This window comes from Scleropages formosus, chromosome 23 (assembly GCF_900964775.1).
Source record: "Scleropages formosus chromosome 23, fSclFor1.1, whole genome shotgun sequence".
NCBI lineage: Eukaryota > Metazoa > Chordata > Actinopteri > Osteoglossiformes > Osteoglossidae > Scleropages > Scleropages formosus.
The window spans coordinates 18,952,936-18,972,584 of NC_041828.1; the positions used below are offsets into that span (position 1 = coordinate 18,952,936).

General features: G+C 43.6%; 1 protein-coding gene across 1 annotated transcript; it reads left to right on the forward strand.

The window, feature by feature from the left end:
* Positions 1-5,379: 5,379 nt before the first annotated feature.
* Positions 5,380-13,732, forward strand: LOC108931751 (neuronal pentraxin-1-like). Its single transcript, XM_018747744.1, has 5 exons — positions 5,380-5,829; positions 8,472-8,883; positions 9,041-9,291; positions 12,086-12,265; positions 13,125-13,732. Exons 1-5 carry the CDS (start codon positions 5,380-5,382, stop codon positions 13,332-13,334), a joined length of 1,503 nt encoding a protein of 500 aa, XP_018603260.1. The 3' UTR covers positions 13,335-13,732.
* The last annotated feature ends 5,917 nt before the right edge of the window (positions 13,733-19,649 follow it).

Consider the following 19,649-nt stretch of genomic DNA (forward strand, 5'->3'; position numbering starts at 1 on the left):
AAGTGACAAGATTTCTAAATTGCACACAACAAAGTATTTGACTACAAGACAAGTGAGAAAATGTGCACGAGAAGCCATGATGAAGAACTAACAGGAACAAATAACACTGCTGCTTTTTTCATTTTTATTCCTTGTAAACCCATAAAAAGGGTGGAAAATTATGGCAAGCAATAAATGAAAGTGAAAACATGCCAACCTGCAATGAATAAATTATCAACAGTAACAAACTGTAGTGTTCCAGGCATTAATTTACTATACCAGAGTTATTGGTGGGCTGTCACAGCTAAATTTGCCCATTGAAAGGGCAGAGTTGCTATCACAAATCTCACCATTGTCTCATCCCTGGCCCCTTTGAGTAAAGCAAACTTCTATTTATTACAGTCCTACAGGAAAAATTATTACACAATATAGTCAAGGTGATTATCCAATAGAATGTATGGATACGTACCAATTCCAAATTTTTAGGTTTATGATGCAATTGATAGCGTTGCATGAATCTGCTTTGGAGAACACACCCTCGCATACTCAGTATCGGTAACCATGTGCCCAAGTCAGAGTCATGGTGGTCTAGAATCTATCCCGTAAGCACATGGTACTTGGCAAGTATGGACCCTGGACAGGACACTGGTTCATTGACTTCAGGCAATAATCAGTACTAATGTTGCCAATTTAATTTGGTGTAAAATACAAGTAACATCTGAGTAAAAGAAAAGTGAATTAATATTCACTGTAATTCTAATTGATCTCAGAGATCATACAATAGAGTGTATTAAATGCAAGAGAGTGTATTGAATGCATAAATTGTACTTTTTGCTGAGATGTACGTCGCTTTGGACAAAAGCGTCTGCTAAATGAAGAAATGTAAATGTATATGACTGCTAGAGATCATTACACCTTCACCAAACAGATGGTCTCCGAGTTATGATGGTCCAACGGACAATTTTTCGACTTTACAATGGTAAAATAGCAATACATATTCAGTAGAAATCACACTTCAAATTTTGAATTTCGATTTTTTCTTGGGAAAGTGAACTGCGGTTCGATATTCTCTTGTGATGCTGGGCAGCCGGGCGGCGGCAGCGATCCGCTAGTGTATACAACCGAAACTCTACAGAGAGAGTTCTGTGTTTCCAGCATTTTTTTGGATACCCCCCATATCTACATTGTATTTTATGCATCCATCATGTCTACAAAAAGAAGAAGAAGAGGGAAATCACTCTTGAGGAGGAACTCAAGATATTTGTCCAGCATGAAGGCGACAAGCCGGTAATGGCCATCGCACGTCAACTTGGACTTTTGCCATCGATGATCTCAACCATCTTAAAGGATAAGAAGAGATAATGTTCGGTAGGTTATGTGTGTTCAATGAATTTTCGACTTACGATATTTTTGACTTACGATGGGTTTATCGGAACGTAACCCCATCGTAGGTCGGGGACCGTTTGTAATCTATTGTGCTACTAGGAAAGACTAAGGTGAACAGAATCCAGGCAAAATCAGTGGACGCCACCACCAAGCACCAAAAATATTGTATAAAACAAGAATGCATTTTGTAATGGTACCAGACCTTTTTATAGCAAGAGCAGCTATATGCTATTTTCATGGGTGTAAGATTTCCTGATGAGTAGGACAATTTGTCAGAGCACCTACAAGTAATGATTTATTTTAGGGTGTGGTACAACGCATGAAACTGATCAAAATGTGACAATGTCCACAGTACTTCTTCCAGTGTAACAAAGAGAGCAACTTTTACTTCCAACGGGTATAGCATATTTTCAGGAAACCTGCATTATTTTTCCCAGGGTAGGTCGCCATATGAGCTTATCCCGTCTGCAATACCTCACTAGTGCAAAGATCATCAGACGTAGGGTATTTGTCATATATTCAAAAACATTTCTCTCGTACAGTACAGTCCGTTTTCCCATCGTCTCTGTTTTACAATGTTAAACTGCATCCTCGCTGTTTCGTTAAATTAAGTTTGACATGATGATAGAGCTCAGCTGCAGCAATGTTGATCTAGCACTGATTTCTGGTCTGGCTCCAGCCCTTCATTCTCATATCCATCATTATTCTTACTCACTATTGCATGATGAGTGAAACAAGGTTTTTGAGTCATAACCACTAATGATGACTATTGACACCCAGCCTGACTACATGTTGATAGTCTTTTACAGAATGTGATGGCAGTTGATATCTGCAACCTGGGCTTTGACAAGGTACTTGTATAGTGCCCACTGTACCACAGCAAACCCAACTGTCAGTCAGATAAGGGCCAGCAAAACAATACAGTGCCTCATATGGTATGCACTCTGCTACCGAATTATGCCTGCCGCTCCAAATTCGTACATACTACACCATCACCGTCTGTGTTGCTCAGTGACACTGGTGAGCTCTGATGCTAATGGGTTATTGCACCAGTGAGAAGAATAAACACAGAAATTCATAAAAACGATATTTACAGAACAGTTCGAGGCATGTGGAGTAAGACATCAAACAAGCTGAGAAAATTAAATATTTATTCATAATTACATTTTCATACAACATCAAATTTGGCATGCGTTATAGAATTGGTACACTTTGGAAGTCAGTTTTCAATGTTGTTCTGGTGTGATGGAGTTTAACAGGTGAACTGATGAAAAGTTTTGAACTGCTGATAAGTCATGAATCTAATCAGTGCTGTTGAGGTTCTCTCCTCTGTTTTAGCACTCGAGTGGGACAGGATGTTATGTTACTACGGTTTGTTTACTCTAGTCCATCTGGCATGAAAGAAGTGCCAGATGGTGACATGTCCATCGTTCAGGACAGGTTATTTGAGTTTACACTCTGCTGGATGCTGATGACGCATGTTCAATCACCAGGGGAGACAGCAGGTTCCAGGCCAAGGGCTCTGCCAAGGACTACAGAGCTGTGGGGAGAGAGACAAGCACCAAACGCGCACACACACACACACACACACACACACACACACACACCACAAAAAAATTGGAGCATCAATTCTCAATCCAATGCTAAACCATTGCACACAAAGAGAGATATAAGAAGACTGGTAGCTCAGGTGGGTGAGATTTATTATTTCTTGACCACTGTGATGTTGAGGAAACATCATCAGTGCATAGAAAGTGAAAAGGGGAGAGGAGAAGTTATTTGTAAGTTTTCACACCATTGCACACAATGCAAAGCCGGACTAAGACACAAAGTCCACCATTTAGTCAGAACACACAATCCAACACACAATGCTGTTTCATGGCCAGGTCAAACCATGCACTAATTAATCCCCATAAACCAATTAATACACAAGATGATAGATCAAGTGGATCGCTGTAGTCTACAGTGCTTTTGTGCTTTTCCTCTGTTTCCTCAGTACACCTTTATCTACACACACACACACACACACACACAAACACAGTGGCTGAAGCCGCTTGTCCCGAGCAGGGTCACGGCGAGCCATAGCCTAACTCGGCAACACAGGGTGCGAAGGACACACCCAGGGACCCCCTCCCATTTATACTTTTAGTTAAAACCCTTGAGCAGGACAACATATAGAAATAAGTATATAAATTAATGTACCGAGAGATATTTAAGCCAGTTTCCTATTGTATTATTCCGAAGAGAGCATCACCTGAGAACAGATTACTGAGAGGTACTTAAAATATAACAAAATACAGCCATGTGGCATGTAATTCCAAATACTTTTGAATATATTGCTGCCCTGATGAATTAGTAAAGCATTGTTTGTGTTAGAACAGCATATAGCTTTAACATTAAACAATTTTTTGAAGGTTTTTTTTTGTCCAATATACACTTCTCAAAGTCAATAGCATAATAAAAGTACCACTGCAACTGGAAAAAAACATTTTTTGCAGCTTGCACTGATGTTTGCAATTGTACAAATTAATTTAGGAGCTGAGAGGTCTTCCTCCTTGATTTAGATGTATTTTACAATAGTTAAATATTATACTACCGTATAATAGAGCCCAGTACTGAAGATAGAGCCAGAACTGCTACTACTTTCCTGTTCCTATGTGTTCAAACATTTTGTGCTGTGAATTTCCTTCCACAGTTCACCCACGCGCTACCTGTTACTGCTTGACTTATTGCAGGGTTTTGGCAGTCCGGACCCTATCCTAGAAGCATAGGGTGCAAGACTGGGCCGATAACGCCAGTCTATCTCGGAGTAATCACACACTCTATAGACAACGTATGTTATTGGAATGTGGGAGAAAACCAGAGCACCTGGTGGAACCCCACATGAAGACAGAAGGAAAGGCAAACTAAAAGACAGAAAGGCTATCGAACCTACATCCAGTTGAACAGCCCAGGCGCTGTGAGGTACCCTTGCTGCCCCCTGTGCCACATTGCTGCCCCACTGAGTAACTGAGAACAGCTTCAGTATCTGCTGTGGAATACATTCAGGAAAAGAAAACATAGAAGTTGAGAGATAAGGGTAAGAGCCGATTCATTCAGGTCTGAACCCCTTAAGATGCCTGTAATCGTATTAAAACAACCTGAGGCTCACGTCTGAACTTGTAAACGTCATTTGTGAGGCAGAATTCGTAAGTGGGATTTACTGAGCTGTACTAAATAATTGACCCTTGCTTTTTATTGCCTAATTAGCTTATTTTGTAATTATTTGTCACAGTCTAAAGTCCATCAATGGTGCGCCATTGTCAATCAGACTGTTTCTCAAGGGCGACTCATATACGTAGTAGAAAAATGGAAGTAGTGCAGGTGTAAAAATGTGAACCCCAATTCGCCCGGGTAGGCAAGCACAATCAGGTGTGTAAATCATAGTCATTTATTCATTTCATAAGTTTATTGCAACATTTAACATCTAGGTTTACTAAGTTTGTTTCAATATTTTATGCAATTATGACCATCCCTGCAGGGTTCACATACTTTACTGACGGTACTAACTTTTGCAACTTTTAACAAAAAATGAAATCACAAAAAAAGGTGTCTGTTTTCTCTGAAACCTTGCTGATGTCTGTATGTTTACAGCGAGCCCCACTTCTCTCCGGCGGAACAGGGCAAAGGTCCCGGTGAAGGACGACGACGCGAAACGCCACAGTGCCAACGGATGGTCGGGACAACCGGCTTCCGCTCAAGCGAGACGAGAAAAAAGACAGTGGATGTTTGACGCTCTAAAATATTGTGCTGGCTAGTTTGGCTCACGCCACCCCGAAAACTCCTTTTTCTTCGGGACTTGTACCAAAAGGATTCATGACAGAGAAAAGCAGGGAAGTTTTCCAAGGGTTCTCCTTGCCTCCTTTCCTCTTATCAGCCCTCATTTCTCTGGCGGCCACCAGCAATTTACCACATTTACCAGGGGTTTCTTATCGCTATGGCCAGAATTCCAGACTGGTCTGTACACCCCTTCCAATGGATGCCGAACACGAGTGCTCCCCCACCGGGAGGGCTGGCCATAGGACTAGCAGAGGGGGTCTACATGGCAATGCCTGGGCAGACATGACAGATGAGGCCAAGACAACTATTTTGCACCTCCGTGAAAGTTTAGTTCGGCAGAAGGAGACCATCCTGGACCAGCGGGAGACCATACGGGAGCTCACCGCCAAGCTTGCCCTCTGTGAGGGCTTCGGGAGGGGTGTGGGAGGCCACGAAGAGCACCAAAGTGCCCGACACCCACATTTGCACCACTCCTACCCCAAGAAGGGCCACTACATGGACACCCACCACTCCGTGGGAGGGCGCCATTCAGACCCCCATAGCAGAGGGAGTACGAGTACAGGAGACAAGCATCCCAGAGCAACTCCCCCAGATCACATAGAGAGGACACTGCGGGCGCTGAAGGAACGCCTAGAGAGCTTGCAGGTATGAAAAAATGGACCAAAGTGGATCAAGGCAGAGAAAAGCCAACATAGATGGAAGGGTTTAAAAAAAGTGCATAGAAACATGGTGAAACAGTGGGGTGCGGGACAAAAAAGTAAGACTGCTTCTGAGAGGCAAAAGGTAGCTTTTTGAAAGACGTATGAGATCTTTCACAGAGAAAGCTGACCATGCCCCATGTTGGCACACTGTCAACATGAGCAGGTCTCCAACTGAGCATAAAATAAGTACATAAATTGGATTATTACAGGTGGTCCTCCACTTATGACATATGTGACTTACAGCCATGTGGACTTACGACAGCTGTTCCATCACCCTTGTTTTATTATCTTTGAGTCACAACGTTTGGTCATAGTGTCTAAGGACGACTGCTCCATCTGCTGTACAATAACAAATCTCTTATTGTTTAGGTCTCAGTCAGTGTTTGGGTGTCCAGCAGTGACTCTGTTTTTGTTTCAAACTTATCGTTTGTGATTCGGTTTGAGTTAACTTTTAATTTATGAAAAAAACACGGTTGCAGCAAATAGGGTTACTGCCTTTGGATCCGAAAGTTGCAGGTTCAAATGGTACCTACTGCTCTAATACCCTTGAGCAAAGTAGTTACCCTATGCTGCTCTAGTAAAAATTGCTCAGCCCTGTAAATCGATAAGTAATTGGAAATAATTCTATGAACTTGTTTGGGGAGAAGCATCAGGAAAATATTTATGTATAAAGTCCAGCAAGCAAAAATATGAGTGTTTTGGTGGTGCTGAAAAGTATAAAAGTATAGTATAAAAATCAACTTAGAAATGAAAGTGAAAGTGACAGAATAGTGCAGCATAAAAATATGATATGTATTTATGTTATTATTCTATTATTCTAATATTCTACATTATTCAGTTTTTATTTTATTTTATACACTATATGTTTATGTTTTTATACTATTCTTAATTTAACATGAATAACGCGGGAAATCAGTGAAGAAATGTGACAAAGTCCTAATTTACAACATAACATTCATGCATGTTAAATTTTTTTAATATATCCTTGTGGTTCATTTAACACAGACTGAGACTTTGTCGAGGACCACCTCTTTAACCATTTCCCATAAAATATGCCGATCATCTGAAATTTCAAGTGTGATTTGTGCATGTGAATCTCCTACAAAACTTTACAGCTCAAGTTGTAAGTCATGAAGTAAAACCTGAAAAACAAAGGGTTGACAGCACGTTGGCTGTGACTTTTGTACCTGAGTACAGTTCAGCAAGTATCCCATACTATTGAGCTCATTTGTGACTCTTGCATTTATCCTATTTTCTTGCATTTGACACCTTTCTGCATATCTGAGCCACAGTCTGTTTTTTGTTTTTACATCTAGAAGTGTGTGTCTCACAGAGAGTTTTCGGTCGAGCGATACTCCTCTGCATTTGAAAAGCTCCCAACAGTTGGGGCCTACGCCAGCAAAGTGGAAGGCGCTATTGAAGATCGCTGCGAATTAGCATAATCTCTGCTGACGAGCCATTAATCGGGGTGTGCGGTAGGGGTGAGTAAAGGCGGATTGCTGGGAGAGACCCAAGGAAGTGACTGTGGAGAAAGGAAACAGGCTTAGCAGCGGAGTGCAGGAGGGCTCTATAAATGACACGACTCTCTTCCGCTCGATCACTGGCTCTGTGCAAGGGCACCTGGGCCGCTGCGCTCACCTGTGACTCCCCTCGTTTTCCTCACCCCTTGGGGTTCAGTGTGATGAATGTCACCCTCTTAACGTGTTATGTGACCGAAATATTAAGCAGGCATAAGTTACTGCTGGTGCCGCGATGCGCTCTTATACTTGACGTTTTCATCGACAGACGGTGCATTATAAATTATTTATGAGGTTCATGCCATTAATGGCCTTTTGCCTGTGGCTGAGTTATGGTGAACTCCGAGCTCCTGCTGTGCTTGATATAAAACAGGTGTATTTAAACGGGTAAAGGTAATTTTTGTTAGTTGATAGTTGCTAAATGTGTACATATTTTCGAGGAAGGGCAAACTTCGACTTTTTCGGAAACTTGTGTGTGCTTGGTGTCTGTCATCGTATGCCTCTTTGTCCCTCCTCTGTTGGATCTCCTTGCTCCCTCCCATCACCCTCCTGTTGTGCCTGCACAGCTCAATATTAAAAGACAATTACTACTAAACATCTACACTAACGGATTTTCAAAGTTACTCACCAAGAAACTGCTAGCCTGTTAGTTCTATATTTAACATCATCATAAGGCCTTTTTGGTATCGCTCAATGAACGTCTCTTTCGTTCTCCCGAAAACCCAATAAAAAAGACTTTGTCCAAAGAGATTTAAAGTTCACTTAAGTGAAAGAAAGCCTGAATTCCACTGGATAGTAAAATGCCTAAATGTTACCAACACAGTACAAGCCGACAGTATTATTGATGTAGATATCGAGCAATGTGCGAGACCAGAACAGGGGTGGAAGTGCCATCTGTATGTTTCTTGGGACAAAAGCATCTGCAAAAGGAATAAATAGAACTATAAAGTAATCGTACGTAGACCTCTATATTCATACAAGATCCTTTTTGGGACAAGATGAAATAGGCAACAGATTCTGAGGCCACTGTTGAGCCAATTGCTGACTTAGAGTTCTGCTTCCTCTGCAGGCCAGGAACACCACGAGTTCCTACTCCAGCTCCCTCAGGGACCTCCTGCAACGCAGGATACTTGCTCTGGAGCACCAGATGAATGCTTATCATGCTTCTTCTCATGGCACTAGGAGCCATCATGACCACAACAGTCATCACAGTAGCTACCACGAACGCGGTGATCACGATGACCATCACCAAAACAAACATGTGGAATTTGGCCATCATGACAACCACCATAGTGAACACTATAACAGCCACTTCAAGCACCACAAAAACCATCATGACCACATCCTTCACCGTGAGGAGCACCATGTAAAGAGTCAGAAAGGCCGGACACCAAAACATGGGCACCAGCCTGCTGCCCATGGATCGCACGCCAAGCTGGACACCGTGCTGAGCCACCTGCATCCCAGAAACCCAGACACTGGTAAGGCACCACACTGTGCAGAGAACCCAAATGTCTAACTGTTGATCTAAGGACTCTTCTGCTTTTCTTCTTCTGGAGACTCTTTAATTGTGCTATAACAACACCAGCATGTACAAAGTGCAGAACAGGGTGCTAAACATGTTTTTACCATCTTCAGGTTCCCACCAGAAGCCAAGAAGTCCAGAGGCTTTTCAGATAGGCTTCCCCATGCAAACCAACTACATGCACGCGCGGGTCAAACGCACCATCCCCAGCGAGATGTTTGCCTTCACACTCTGCTTGTGGCTCAAAGGGGGAGCGGGGCCAGGTCTGGGTACTCCGCTCTCTTACTCTGTTCCCACCGAGGCTAATGAACTGGTTTTGATGGAATGGGGGAACAACCCGATGGAGCTACTGGTTAATGACAAGGTAAGAAAGTCCCACTGATTTACAGCACAGTTCACACACATAACCCTTAAAGGTGCTAACGTTGGGGGGTGCAGTGGCGCAGTGGGTTGGACCACAGTCCTGCTTTCTGGTGGGTCTGGGGTTCGAGTCCTGCTTGGGTTGCCTTGCGATGGACTGGCGTCCCGTCCTGGGTGTGTCCCCTCCCCTTCCGGCCTTACGCTCTGTGTTACCGGGTAGGCTCCGGTTCCCCGTGACCCCGTATGGGACAAGCGGTTCTGAAAATGTGTGTGTGTGTGTGTGCGTGCTAACGTTGTTGCCAAGAAATACTTTGTATCACTGCAATGAGAGGAAATCAGATTATTTACTGGAAAAGAACTAAATAAGATCATGTATGGCCACTTTAACTGCAGTATTGATTTTGTCATTAAATATAATATTTATTACAAAAATGTTAGGGTGGCAGATAGCATAGTGGTGCTGCTGCTGTTGATATAAAGGGTGCTGGTTTGAATCCCATCTACTGTTGTTGTACCCTTGAGCAAAGTACTTATCCTAAATTACTCCAGCAAAAAAAAAAAAATCCAGCAGTGTAAATAGGTAAATAGTTGTATGGTGTTTTGGAGAAAACTGTCAGATAAATGAATAAAGGTAAAAGAAAGGTAAATAAATGAAGGCAGCTCCAGTAAATAAATTAATTCCCAGTACTTCCATGTGTGCAGAATGATTCTCGTGGTTTCCTAATGATTGACATTTTTCCAGAATACGTGCAGATTATTATTATTATTATTATTATTATTATTATTATGCAGATTCATTAGAGAACAAAAAGGTTGAAAGATGTCTGGAAACCTGCTATAAATCTCTGCGTTACACTGTATATACTGTACAAAAATGACCATTGTGCGATCAAACCTTTCATTCTAATTCTGTGCTCATCCCGACCGTTCAGACTGAACTTTGTGACCAGTCTCTCCACATATCAAATCTGAATTTTTCCTTTTTTCTTCGAGGATCACTCCCAACACAAACAGCCAGCTGTACCGATCAAACTGCTCACTTGCAAAAGCATGGAAACAAGACAGGTGCTGTCATGTCCTTTAGCCAGGCAGTCAGTTCTGACTTCTTATCCACTCAGGACCTTCCAGGGTCTTAAAACAGCCCGATGTAACTGATATCCTCAGGCTGACCCAGCCTCAGCCCCTTTGCGAAGGTCCTCCTCAGCCGTCATCCCTCTTAGCGGTACGTGGCCAGAAACGATCAGACAAGCTGCTTACTTCTCAGTCATGTGGAGGATGTCTTAGGACAGAGGCGTAGCGGCCGATACATGTGAAGTCAATTAAGGGAACGACGTGGCCGCTCACCCGGTGAGGGATCTCACGCAGCACATCACATTCCACTCATCTCCATTCCAGCAGCCGTTCCCTTACTGCTTCTCAATGAAATAAATCACAACAAAACCAGATAATACACTTAATCTGACACTTTTCTCCAAAGAAACTTACTGTGTGAAGCTACTTTCAATTATTGACCCATTTATGCAGCTGGATCATTTTACCGGAGTATTTTAGGGTAAGTACCTTCATCGAGGGTACTACAGCTGGAGGTGACGGTTGAACAGGTAACCGTCGCATCCAAAAACAGCAGCTGTACCTGTCAGCGATCTTAGCATTAAATGTGATTATATTACAATATTAAGAACATTTACAGTATAATGTTTACTTAGGTGAAATTAGTGTAAATAAAACTATAGCATGTATTAAGCAATACTTTTTCATTTTAGTGGATTTATATTTATCTGTCACTTTTCCTCCAAAGCAACTTACAACATTAAGGTCACAGTTATTACATGCTTACAATCATTTACCCAGCTGGGTAAGCATATGGGAGCAATTCAGGGTAAGTACCTTGCTTAAAGGTACTACAGCCAGAGGTGGGTAGCAAACCTGCAACCTTTTGGGTCCAAAGGCAGTAGCACTAACCACTATGCTACCAGCTTCATTTGGTTCATTTGCCAGGAGTCGTTCATAAATGTTGGTTGTCAGAGAAAATACATTCTTGTCCATACACACTGTCCACATGAGATAGCTGTGAAAAGGCCAGTGTACATAACCCACCGTTACGTGTTCGGTGGAGAGAAATTCAGTTTCTAAGCAAAGTTTTGAGGAATATTTTTATGTCAGCATACTTTTTCAGAGAAAAATTGCTGCATGAAGGCATGGACGCTTCCGTGAAGCATGGTTTGTATACGTGCAGTTAGTAGGGACATCAGTGATGCTGTAAACATGTAGCGGCATACAACTCAGAGTAAACAGAAGTGCATTTCACCAACAGTCGGAGATACAGATAGAGACGTGCAGTTCTCAAAGTACAGTCACTGAGTCCAGTCCAGTGAAAGTTTATGGAGTGATTAGGAGATTGTGAGAGAAGTGGGTCTGAAAGAGCTGTTCTTGGAGACCTTTCTGTACTGTTCAAAGGGATTCAGCAGCTCTGAGGGTCAGAGGGAGGTCATTCTGCCACACTGGAGCCAGAACCAAGAAGCTCCGCACACTTGATTTTAAACATGTAATGGTCACCTCCTTAACAGGTTTCTCACCCTCTCTGATGTTACCAACATTTGGCCTGTTTACTTCCGCACATCGTTGATATTTTTCTTCAGAAACCTCAGGGCAAATGCCTTTTAAAACCATTCACTCCAATTTCGGTACATATGTTTTTATAATGAGAACAGCGTTATGTTTTTCATGAACGCACAGATCCCTGTCCAGGTGTGTTGGAAGTCTTGCTACTCTGCACTGTCTCTACCCTTTGTCTCCAGGCTGTAACGCTACCCATTTCACTCACTGGGGGGACATGGCACCATGTGTGTGTCACGTGGTCAGCGCGTGATGGGCTGTGGGAGGCCTTCTTGGACGGGATGCCAAAGGGGTCTGGAGAGGACCTGTCTGCCTGGCACACCATCAAACCCGGAGGGGTTTTCATTCTGGGACAGGAGCAGGTACTGTGAAAGCTTTAATTCTGTTTCAGAAGTACTGGTGTTCAGGGTGGTGGGGTTGGGAGGGATGAGGGGATGGGTTGTGAGATGATGAAAAAACTATGGGGTTTCAAATATGGAAAGCCATTGGTCATTTATATCTGAGTCAAGGGTTTTGAGTGAGGAACCAACACTGGTTCCATAGGAAATAGATCCTGCAGGCGTGAGGACAATAGGAAATTGTGGCGATGTTTTATTTTTTCAAATTTTTTCTATGATTTATCCACTAAGTGTGCATGTTTTGGGGGGGTGCGGTGGTGCAGCGGGTTTGCCCGGGTCCCGCTCTCTGGTGGGGCTGGGGTTCGAGTCCCGCTTGGGGTGCCTTGTGACGGAGTGGTGTCCTGCCCTGGGTGTGTCCCCTCCCCCTCCAGTCTTGTGCCCTGTGTTGCTGGGTTAGGCCCCGGTTTGCTATGACCCTGCTTGGGACAAGTGGTTTCAGTCAGTGAGTGTGTGTGTGTGTGTGTGTGTGTGTGTGTGTGTGTGTGTGTGTGTGTGCATATATATGTAGGTTTTGGTTTGACTAAGCATTAGGCTCCTAAGTACTGCACAGTTTGGCCAGTTTAATGGGTGCGATGGCCAATTAATGGTAATGTGAGTTCCTCTAAAATCTCAGCAGTCACTATAAGAAAGTCCTTTGCTTATCTCCGCGAGACCTCCTCACCTTCCATCCATTTACTCCATGCATGCATTGCGATTTTAATGTCACGTGTAATTGCCTGAGTGAATAGAGCAGAAGAATCTGCTGGAAGTCCAGTTGTATGGGAACAATGTGTGCAAGTGCAGTCATGTAAGTGCTGCGACGTGGTTCTCTCACCCCGTGCAGGACACGATGGGGGGGCGCTTCGACGCAACGCAGGCCTTCGTGGGGGAGATGTCCGACGTCCAGCTTTGGTCGCACGTGCTCACAACTCGCGAGATCTACAACCTGGCAACCTGCAGAAATCATGTGACTGGTGACATCATCAGCTGGACTGAGACGGCTGTTGAACTCCACGGTGGGGTCACCAAGTACCCATTTGACCCCTGCTACTGAAGAGCAGTAGAGCAGAGAGGGACATACAAGGTGCTGGACAGACAGACTTGGTGGAGACTCAACGTTTTTGACATAAGGACTCGTTTTCTTGGAGTAAAATACGGTAGCCCTTGCACTTAAAAATGCCTTCCTTAGAAATAGCTTGGAAACCGTGCCCCAACTATGACACCAAGACCTGATCACATCAATACACGGTAAATAAAGACGAACAGACCAGGTATGCTTCCTCTTTCCACCAACAAACAGGCCTGGATATCCTAACGGGGACTTTTCGGTTACGAATATCCATGAACGCAACCTTGGGCAGAGGCATCCGCTAAATAAAGAGCAATATGCAAAATGATGCTGAAATAATGTTCTACTGTACCTGCTGGTTCCCAGTGAGATACTTGTATGATGCCGAGAAGATCTTGCTGACTTTGTTTGCTTTATAAGTAAGATTTTTACACATTATAAATTTGTCCGAGTAGTGTATCAAACAAGGGGGGTGCGGTGGCGCAGTGGGTTGGACCACGGTCCTGCTTTCCGGTGGGTCTGGGGTTCGAGTCCCGCTTTGGGGTGCCTTGCGACGGACTGGCGTCCCGTCCTGGGTGTGTCCCCTCCCCCTCCGGCCTTACGCCCTGTGTTGCCGGGTAGGCTCCGTGACCCCGCATGGGACAAGCGGTTCCTAAAAGTGTCTGTGTGTATCAAACACACATGGTTAGTACATCAGTAATATTATCTAACATAGTATAAATCAGAATCATTTGAGTCTTGATTAATATCGCATAGCATGCAGCATATGAGACTCACAGCGTACGGATGCGTGCTTTATTTTTGCAGCTGCACATTCAATATTTGATTATTGAAAGAAATTTGTGGTGTCATAGAAGGCAACACCATGCTGCTATTATCTGTTGGCTGTTTCATGAAAATATGTATCCGTTATACATGAGGAGCATCACTCCTTATTTCTTAGTGGTTTATGCTGCCAGGTTATGATGGAAACATATCCGAAATGCAGTTTTAGTGCGTTACTTAGTGTGGTCCAGGTTAAGTTGTATTATGGGTTTGCGGGGGAAAAAAAGAAAAAAAACTAAAAATTATTTCAAAATAGTAATGTGTAAACAGTGGCAGAAATAGTTGACTATATTTTCGTATTAATAATTCATGAGCTCACTGCAAAGTACAGATTACTATTTATGTTCTGAGATGGGTAATACCAGGGGGCTCAGCCGGTTAAAGCTCAATTTAGGGGCGCGGACGAGGGAGACTCTCAGCTAAGCCTGACTTTAAAGCAAGTTTAGGTTGGTTTGCGTGCCACGATGTGCCCATGCCGCATTCCTCGGACAAGTAGACCGAGGGCACGGATGTGAAGGGCAGCGGCTCGCTTGCCCTCGGCTGCTGCGTCCGGAAACGATACGGGTGGGAAGCCGGTTTGGTGTCGCGCACCTCCGACACAGACGCAGTGATCTGGGTGGTTCTTCAGGTCACCGCTGGAGCTTATCTTAATCACCTGGGCCACTGGCAAGTTCCCTGAACTTAAATCCGAGAGGCCTAGGCCTCTTAGCGATGCTTTCGGCTGGCAATAGTTCTAAAATATGACATGAAAATGGAAATCAGCCGCCATTAAAAACAGCGCAATGTGGTTTTTACCGAACGAGGAAAAGCATGTAAAAAGCATGTAAAAGCACGAAACCTGTCTCTCTGTGACCACCCATGGGCACAAACAGGAGCGAGACATTTTTCATAAATCAAAACACGTAGGCTTCCGCGGCCGGCGTCAGCCGACTGGGGTTTTAAGCGCGCGTCGTGTAGGAAGCTGGTTCCGACGTTTCGCTTCCCTTGTCGGAAGCATCTTCAGGGAGCTTCCACATCTTGCGAAGGCTGGATGTGAAATGGAGTGTTCGACAAGGGTCGGCGTATTTATGGACGGGGTCGAAGGTCGTAGCGGGTGGTCCCATCGGGCGAGATTTTTCTTAAATGTTCGTACAGGGCAGCGGCGCAACGCAAAGCCTGGATGACAATGCTTTTCGTATCGGACGCTTTATTTTCACCGAAAATATGTCAGAAATACAAAAAGAAATGTTCAGTCTTTGAAAGCAGAAGAAGACATCTTTATGTACGGAAACGTTACACACGGGCTGTGACAGGACAGGAGCCGAATTTTTGTAGGAGAGACTAAACCCAACACCCACCTGTAAACTGTGCAAAGCCAGGGCTCAGAGCCACTGCTCCTTCGGAGAACATTACACTACCGTACTACTTCTACCGTTCTTGTACCATAACAACTGCATCTAACATGTCTCATGTTCCTCTTAAAATTCTCTTTACACTCATGTCAGCTTTTCTAGCACGGAGCATGCGACCACCAGTCCTATTCGGGTCAGGTGCCATAGTAATATATTTTTAAATATATTTCCTTTTATATTCTTGGTAGTGGCTGCACAGCTTGGACTCTATTCTTGGTATTACCTCATTGTGTATATATTTATAAGAAAACTTTGTAATAAATTAGAATGACAGTAAAAACTAGATATAATGTTAAGTATTCTCCTGTTTTCACAGAGGGCCATATTTGTAAATATTTCCCGTTTTTCTTTTTTCTAATGTATAAAGAATGATGAAAGTGATACATGTGGCTGTAGTGTTTATCATGTCAGTGAATTTTGCCTTTGTAATGTAAATAAGATGTAATAGTACTGTTCGGTATGTTCACTGATAATATAGCATTTATAACGTATCATCAATATTTCCTTTCAGTGTAAAAGAACATGTACAAGAGTACAGTAATAATGTTAAAATGGAAACACATTGTGGGTATGAAGAAAAATTTTCAATAAACTTGTTTAGACATCACTCGGGTTTTGCAAGAGATGTTTGCAACAAAGGGTGTTAAGCAAGTGTACACACACACACACACACACACACACACACACACACACACACACACACACACTGCTTGTCCCGAGTGGGTCACGGTGAGCCGGAGCCTAACCCGGCCACGCAGGGCACAAGGCTGGAGGGGACACACCCAGGACGGGACGCCAGTCCATCACAAGGCACCCCAAGCACGACTCGAACCCCAGACCCACCAGAGAGCAGGCACAGGCCAAGCCCACTGCGCCACTGTGCCCCCTTGCAAGTAAGTGTATATTTATATATATATTTGTATACCAGTGGAATTCTTTCTGGTAAGGGACCTTTCTTCCAAGCATGTTTTTGGGTTGCAAACACAAGGAGAACATGCAAACTCCAGACATCTTGCGTTGGATTTGATCTTATCGCGGAGCCAGCAGAACCTGCAGCGGTACCATACTAGTGTTTAATTAAAATGAAAATGGGTGAGGGATATTTCTGTTACATAGACGTCCTCCAGCATACAGCGATAATCATAAATTATTTTCTACAGGTGTCCTCGAACAACACAACCTGTGCCGTGTCTCACAGTGTATCTGTTATCTTAGTGCACTTCAATACATCTTCATCTCTTAAGGAAGTTTTTCCTGCTACATTTACATTTATTCATTTAGCTGATGCTCTTGTCCAAAGCGATTTGGAATGTTAAGGTACTTACAACTATTTACCCATTTATACAGCTGGGTAGTTTTACTGGCGCAACTTTAGGGTAAACACCTTGCTCAGGGCTACCACAGCTAGAGATGCAACCTGCAACCTTTGGGTCCAAAGACAGCAGCTCTAACCACTATGTTACCAGCTGTCCCCTGTCCTACTGTTCCAAGAATATTCAGCATTACCTTTATTTTTTCTCCTCAAGTCATTGTTGTTCGCTATTTTGAATTTTGCTTCTGGACGGTGAACATGTCCTTAAAACATTAAGCCTCAACATTGCAGTAAATGCTTCCAGTTCCCCATAATTTTGTCCAGGACAAGCTGTTATTGGAACTGGATGGATGGATGGATGGATGGATGGATGGATGGATGGATGGATGGATGGATGGACGGACGGATGGATGGAATATCACTACCAAGTGAAGATTAATCACATACCATTTTCGCTATGTCAATATAGGAGGGACATTTCTCATTGAACCCAGCAAGTCCACTGTGTGGGTTTGTTAGTTGGACTCAGTCCAGTGAAGCCAAACCAAAGGGGCCCACCAGGAAAAGTCCTGACTCCCCCCAGTTACCAGCACTGTTTTACAGAATTCTCAACTGGAAAGATCTGAAGGTGAGACATGACCGTGATGGGCGGATGCCCGTCTTCTGTCTGCCTCATGCAAATTCAGCACAATGAAGACCAGCTGGGTCAAAAACCTCGATTTAAAGGTGTCCGGAACAGTTCTGATATTCCAGACTGTGTCCTAAATTAAATTCTCCTTTTACATCACATTTATTCATTTAGCAGATGCTTTTCTCCAAAGTGACGTACATCTCCGAGAACAATACGAAAACTGCAGTATGTCAACTGAAGAAGGGATTTGGATGCAGACATGTGATTCTTGAGTACAGTCAATTTGTCACATACCATTATATGAACTAGTATACATTACAGGAGTAGCTGCATATAGGCTTTTCCACTGGTAAATAAATTATTATTAAGAATTATTAGATGAACACATAAATGTTTGAGTACTTACGAGATCAGGGGAGAAGTGAGTCCGAAAGAGATGAGTTTTGAGACACGTCTTAAATGTAGAGATTCAGTTTCTCAGTGTGTAAACGGTAAAGCAGAATTTTGCTTGTTCTGGTGTATAAATTTTATCGAGGTGTGTGATGCAGCAGATCTGCCACCGTTAAATGGTAGCATATAAACAGTGTCATAAACAGGCACTCGATTCCCCCTCCTTCGTGTTATCACATATATGTGTTATCAATAATATGCAAAGGGGGACACGGTAGGGCAATGGGTTTGACCGGGTCCTGCTTCCAGTGGGTCTGGGGTTTGAATCCTGCTTGGGGTGCCTTGTGATGGACTGGCATCCCGTCCTGGGTGTGTCCCCTCCCCCTCCAGCCTTGCACCCCCTGTTGCCGGGCCAGGCTCCGGGCTCCTCGCGACCCCGCATGGGAGAAGTGGTTTCAGATGATGTGTGTTTCAATATGCAATGTTTGCACACCACTTGTGTGTAACTTACCCATCAGCACTGATTATTCTTAGGCCAGAAAAAAAAGGTAAGTTTTAAAAGTGCCCTTAGATATTGCCTGTGTCTATGATGCACATGCTCGCTTGGAGGTCCATGGGAAAACTCATTGCTCAGAAAGTTTGTGACGACTTGGTTTTGATTAATCAAATTTTACAGTAATGGTGGATTACGAAATAAAGGTAAATGACACGCATGCGCAAACCTATGGAAATGTCTTGATGTGTAACACAAATTTGGGTCATATATTTAGGTCAACATTCACTGTGTTCAGATCTGTATTATGGTGATACCCCGTTTGTGGAAAATGGTTCAGTCCTTCCGATACGGAGGCCTTTTAAATGGTCTAGTTGCGATTCTGTTGAAGGCTGGTGTAGCTGCATTCTGATTACATACCGTGATTAAGGGTACATGTAAAGTGTGGCGTACTTTCATAAATATTGCCTTCAGTTCCTTTGCCCTCACTTATTTTGGCACTGAACACCTTTGGTCCTCAAAGATCCACTGCGACTTAGCAGTGGATAAAGAAAAAAAACTCAGAGGAAGCTCATCCACCCACACCAAGACAAGAGGGCTCTCACACACACACACACACACACATTTGCTAAAACTGCTTGTCCCAAGCAGGGTGGTGGCAAGATGGAGCCTAACCTGGCAACACAGGGCATAAGGCCGGAGGGGGAGGGGACACACCCAGGACGGGACGCCAGTCCATCACAAGGAACCCCAAGCAGGACTCGAACCCCAGACCCACCTGAGAGCAGAATCCAGCCAAACCTGCTACACCACCACACCCCCAGATGAGGGGGCTTACAGTGTGTAATCAGCTTTTGTTATGAACTATTATGACCCTCTTCACGAACGTGAAGCAAGTACTGAAAACAGGAAATCCTGGGACAAGCCTGTTCACCAGATAAGTGAATAACCGCAAGTAGAGACGATGTCATGCAACGTATACACTGGATAACTTAACCTCGACCGCGTGGTTTGCAGGTTTCGTTAAGCTCGTGAACGGAAAATTTCTTGTTCCTCTTCAATATTCCTAGAATGAGCTTCAGAAGACGTCACCGGTTTAATCCCTTACCCTGGCAGACCTGTATATGCTGGTTTTCGTTCTTCCTGAGCTCTTAATTAATTAGACTTAGTAGAGCTTTGTGCAAGACATGATTCAATTAATGCAACACCAAACACATTAAACTGAGGAAACCGTCAACGTGTGTTCGTCAAGAGAAAC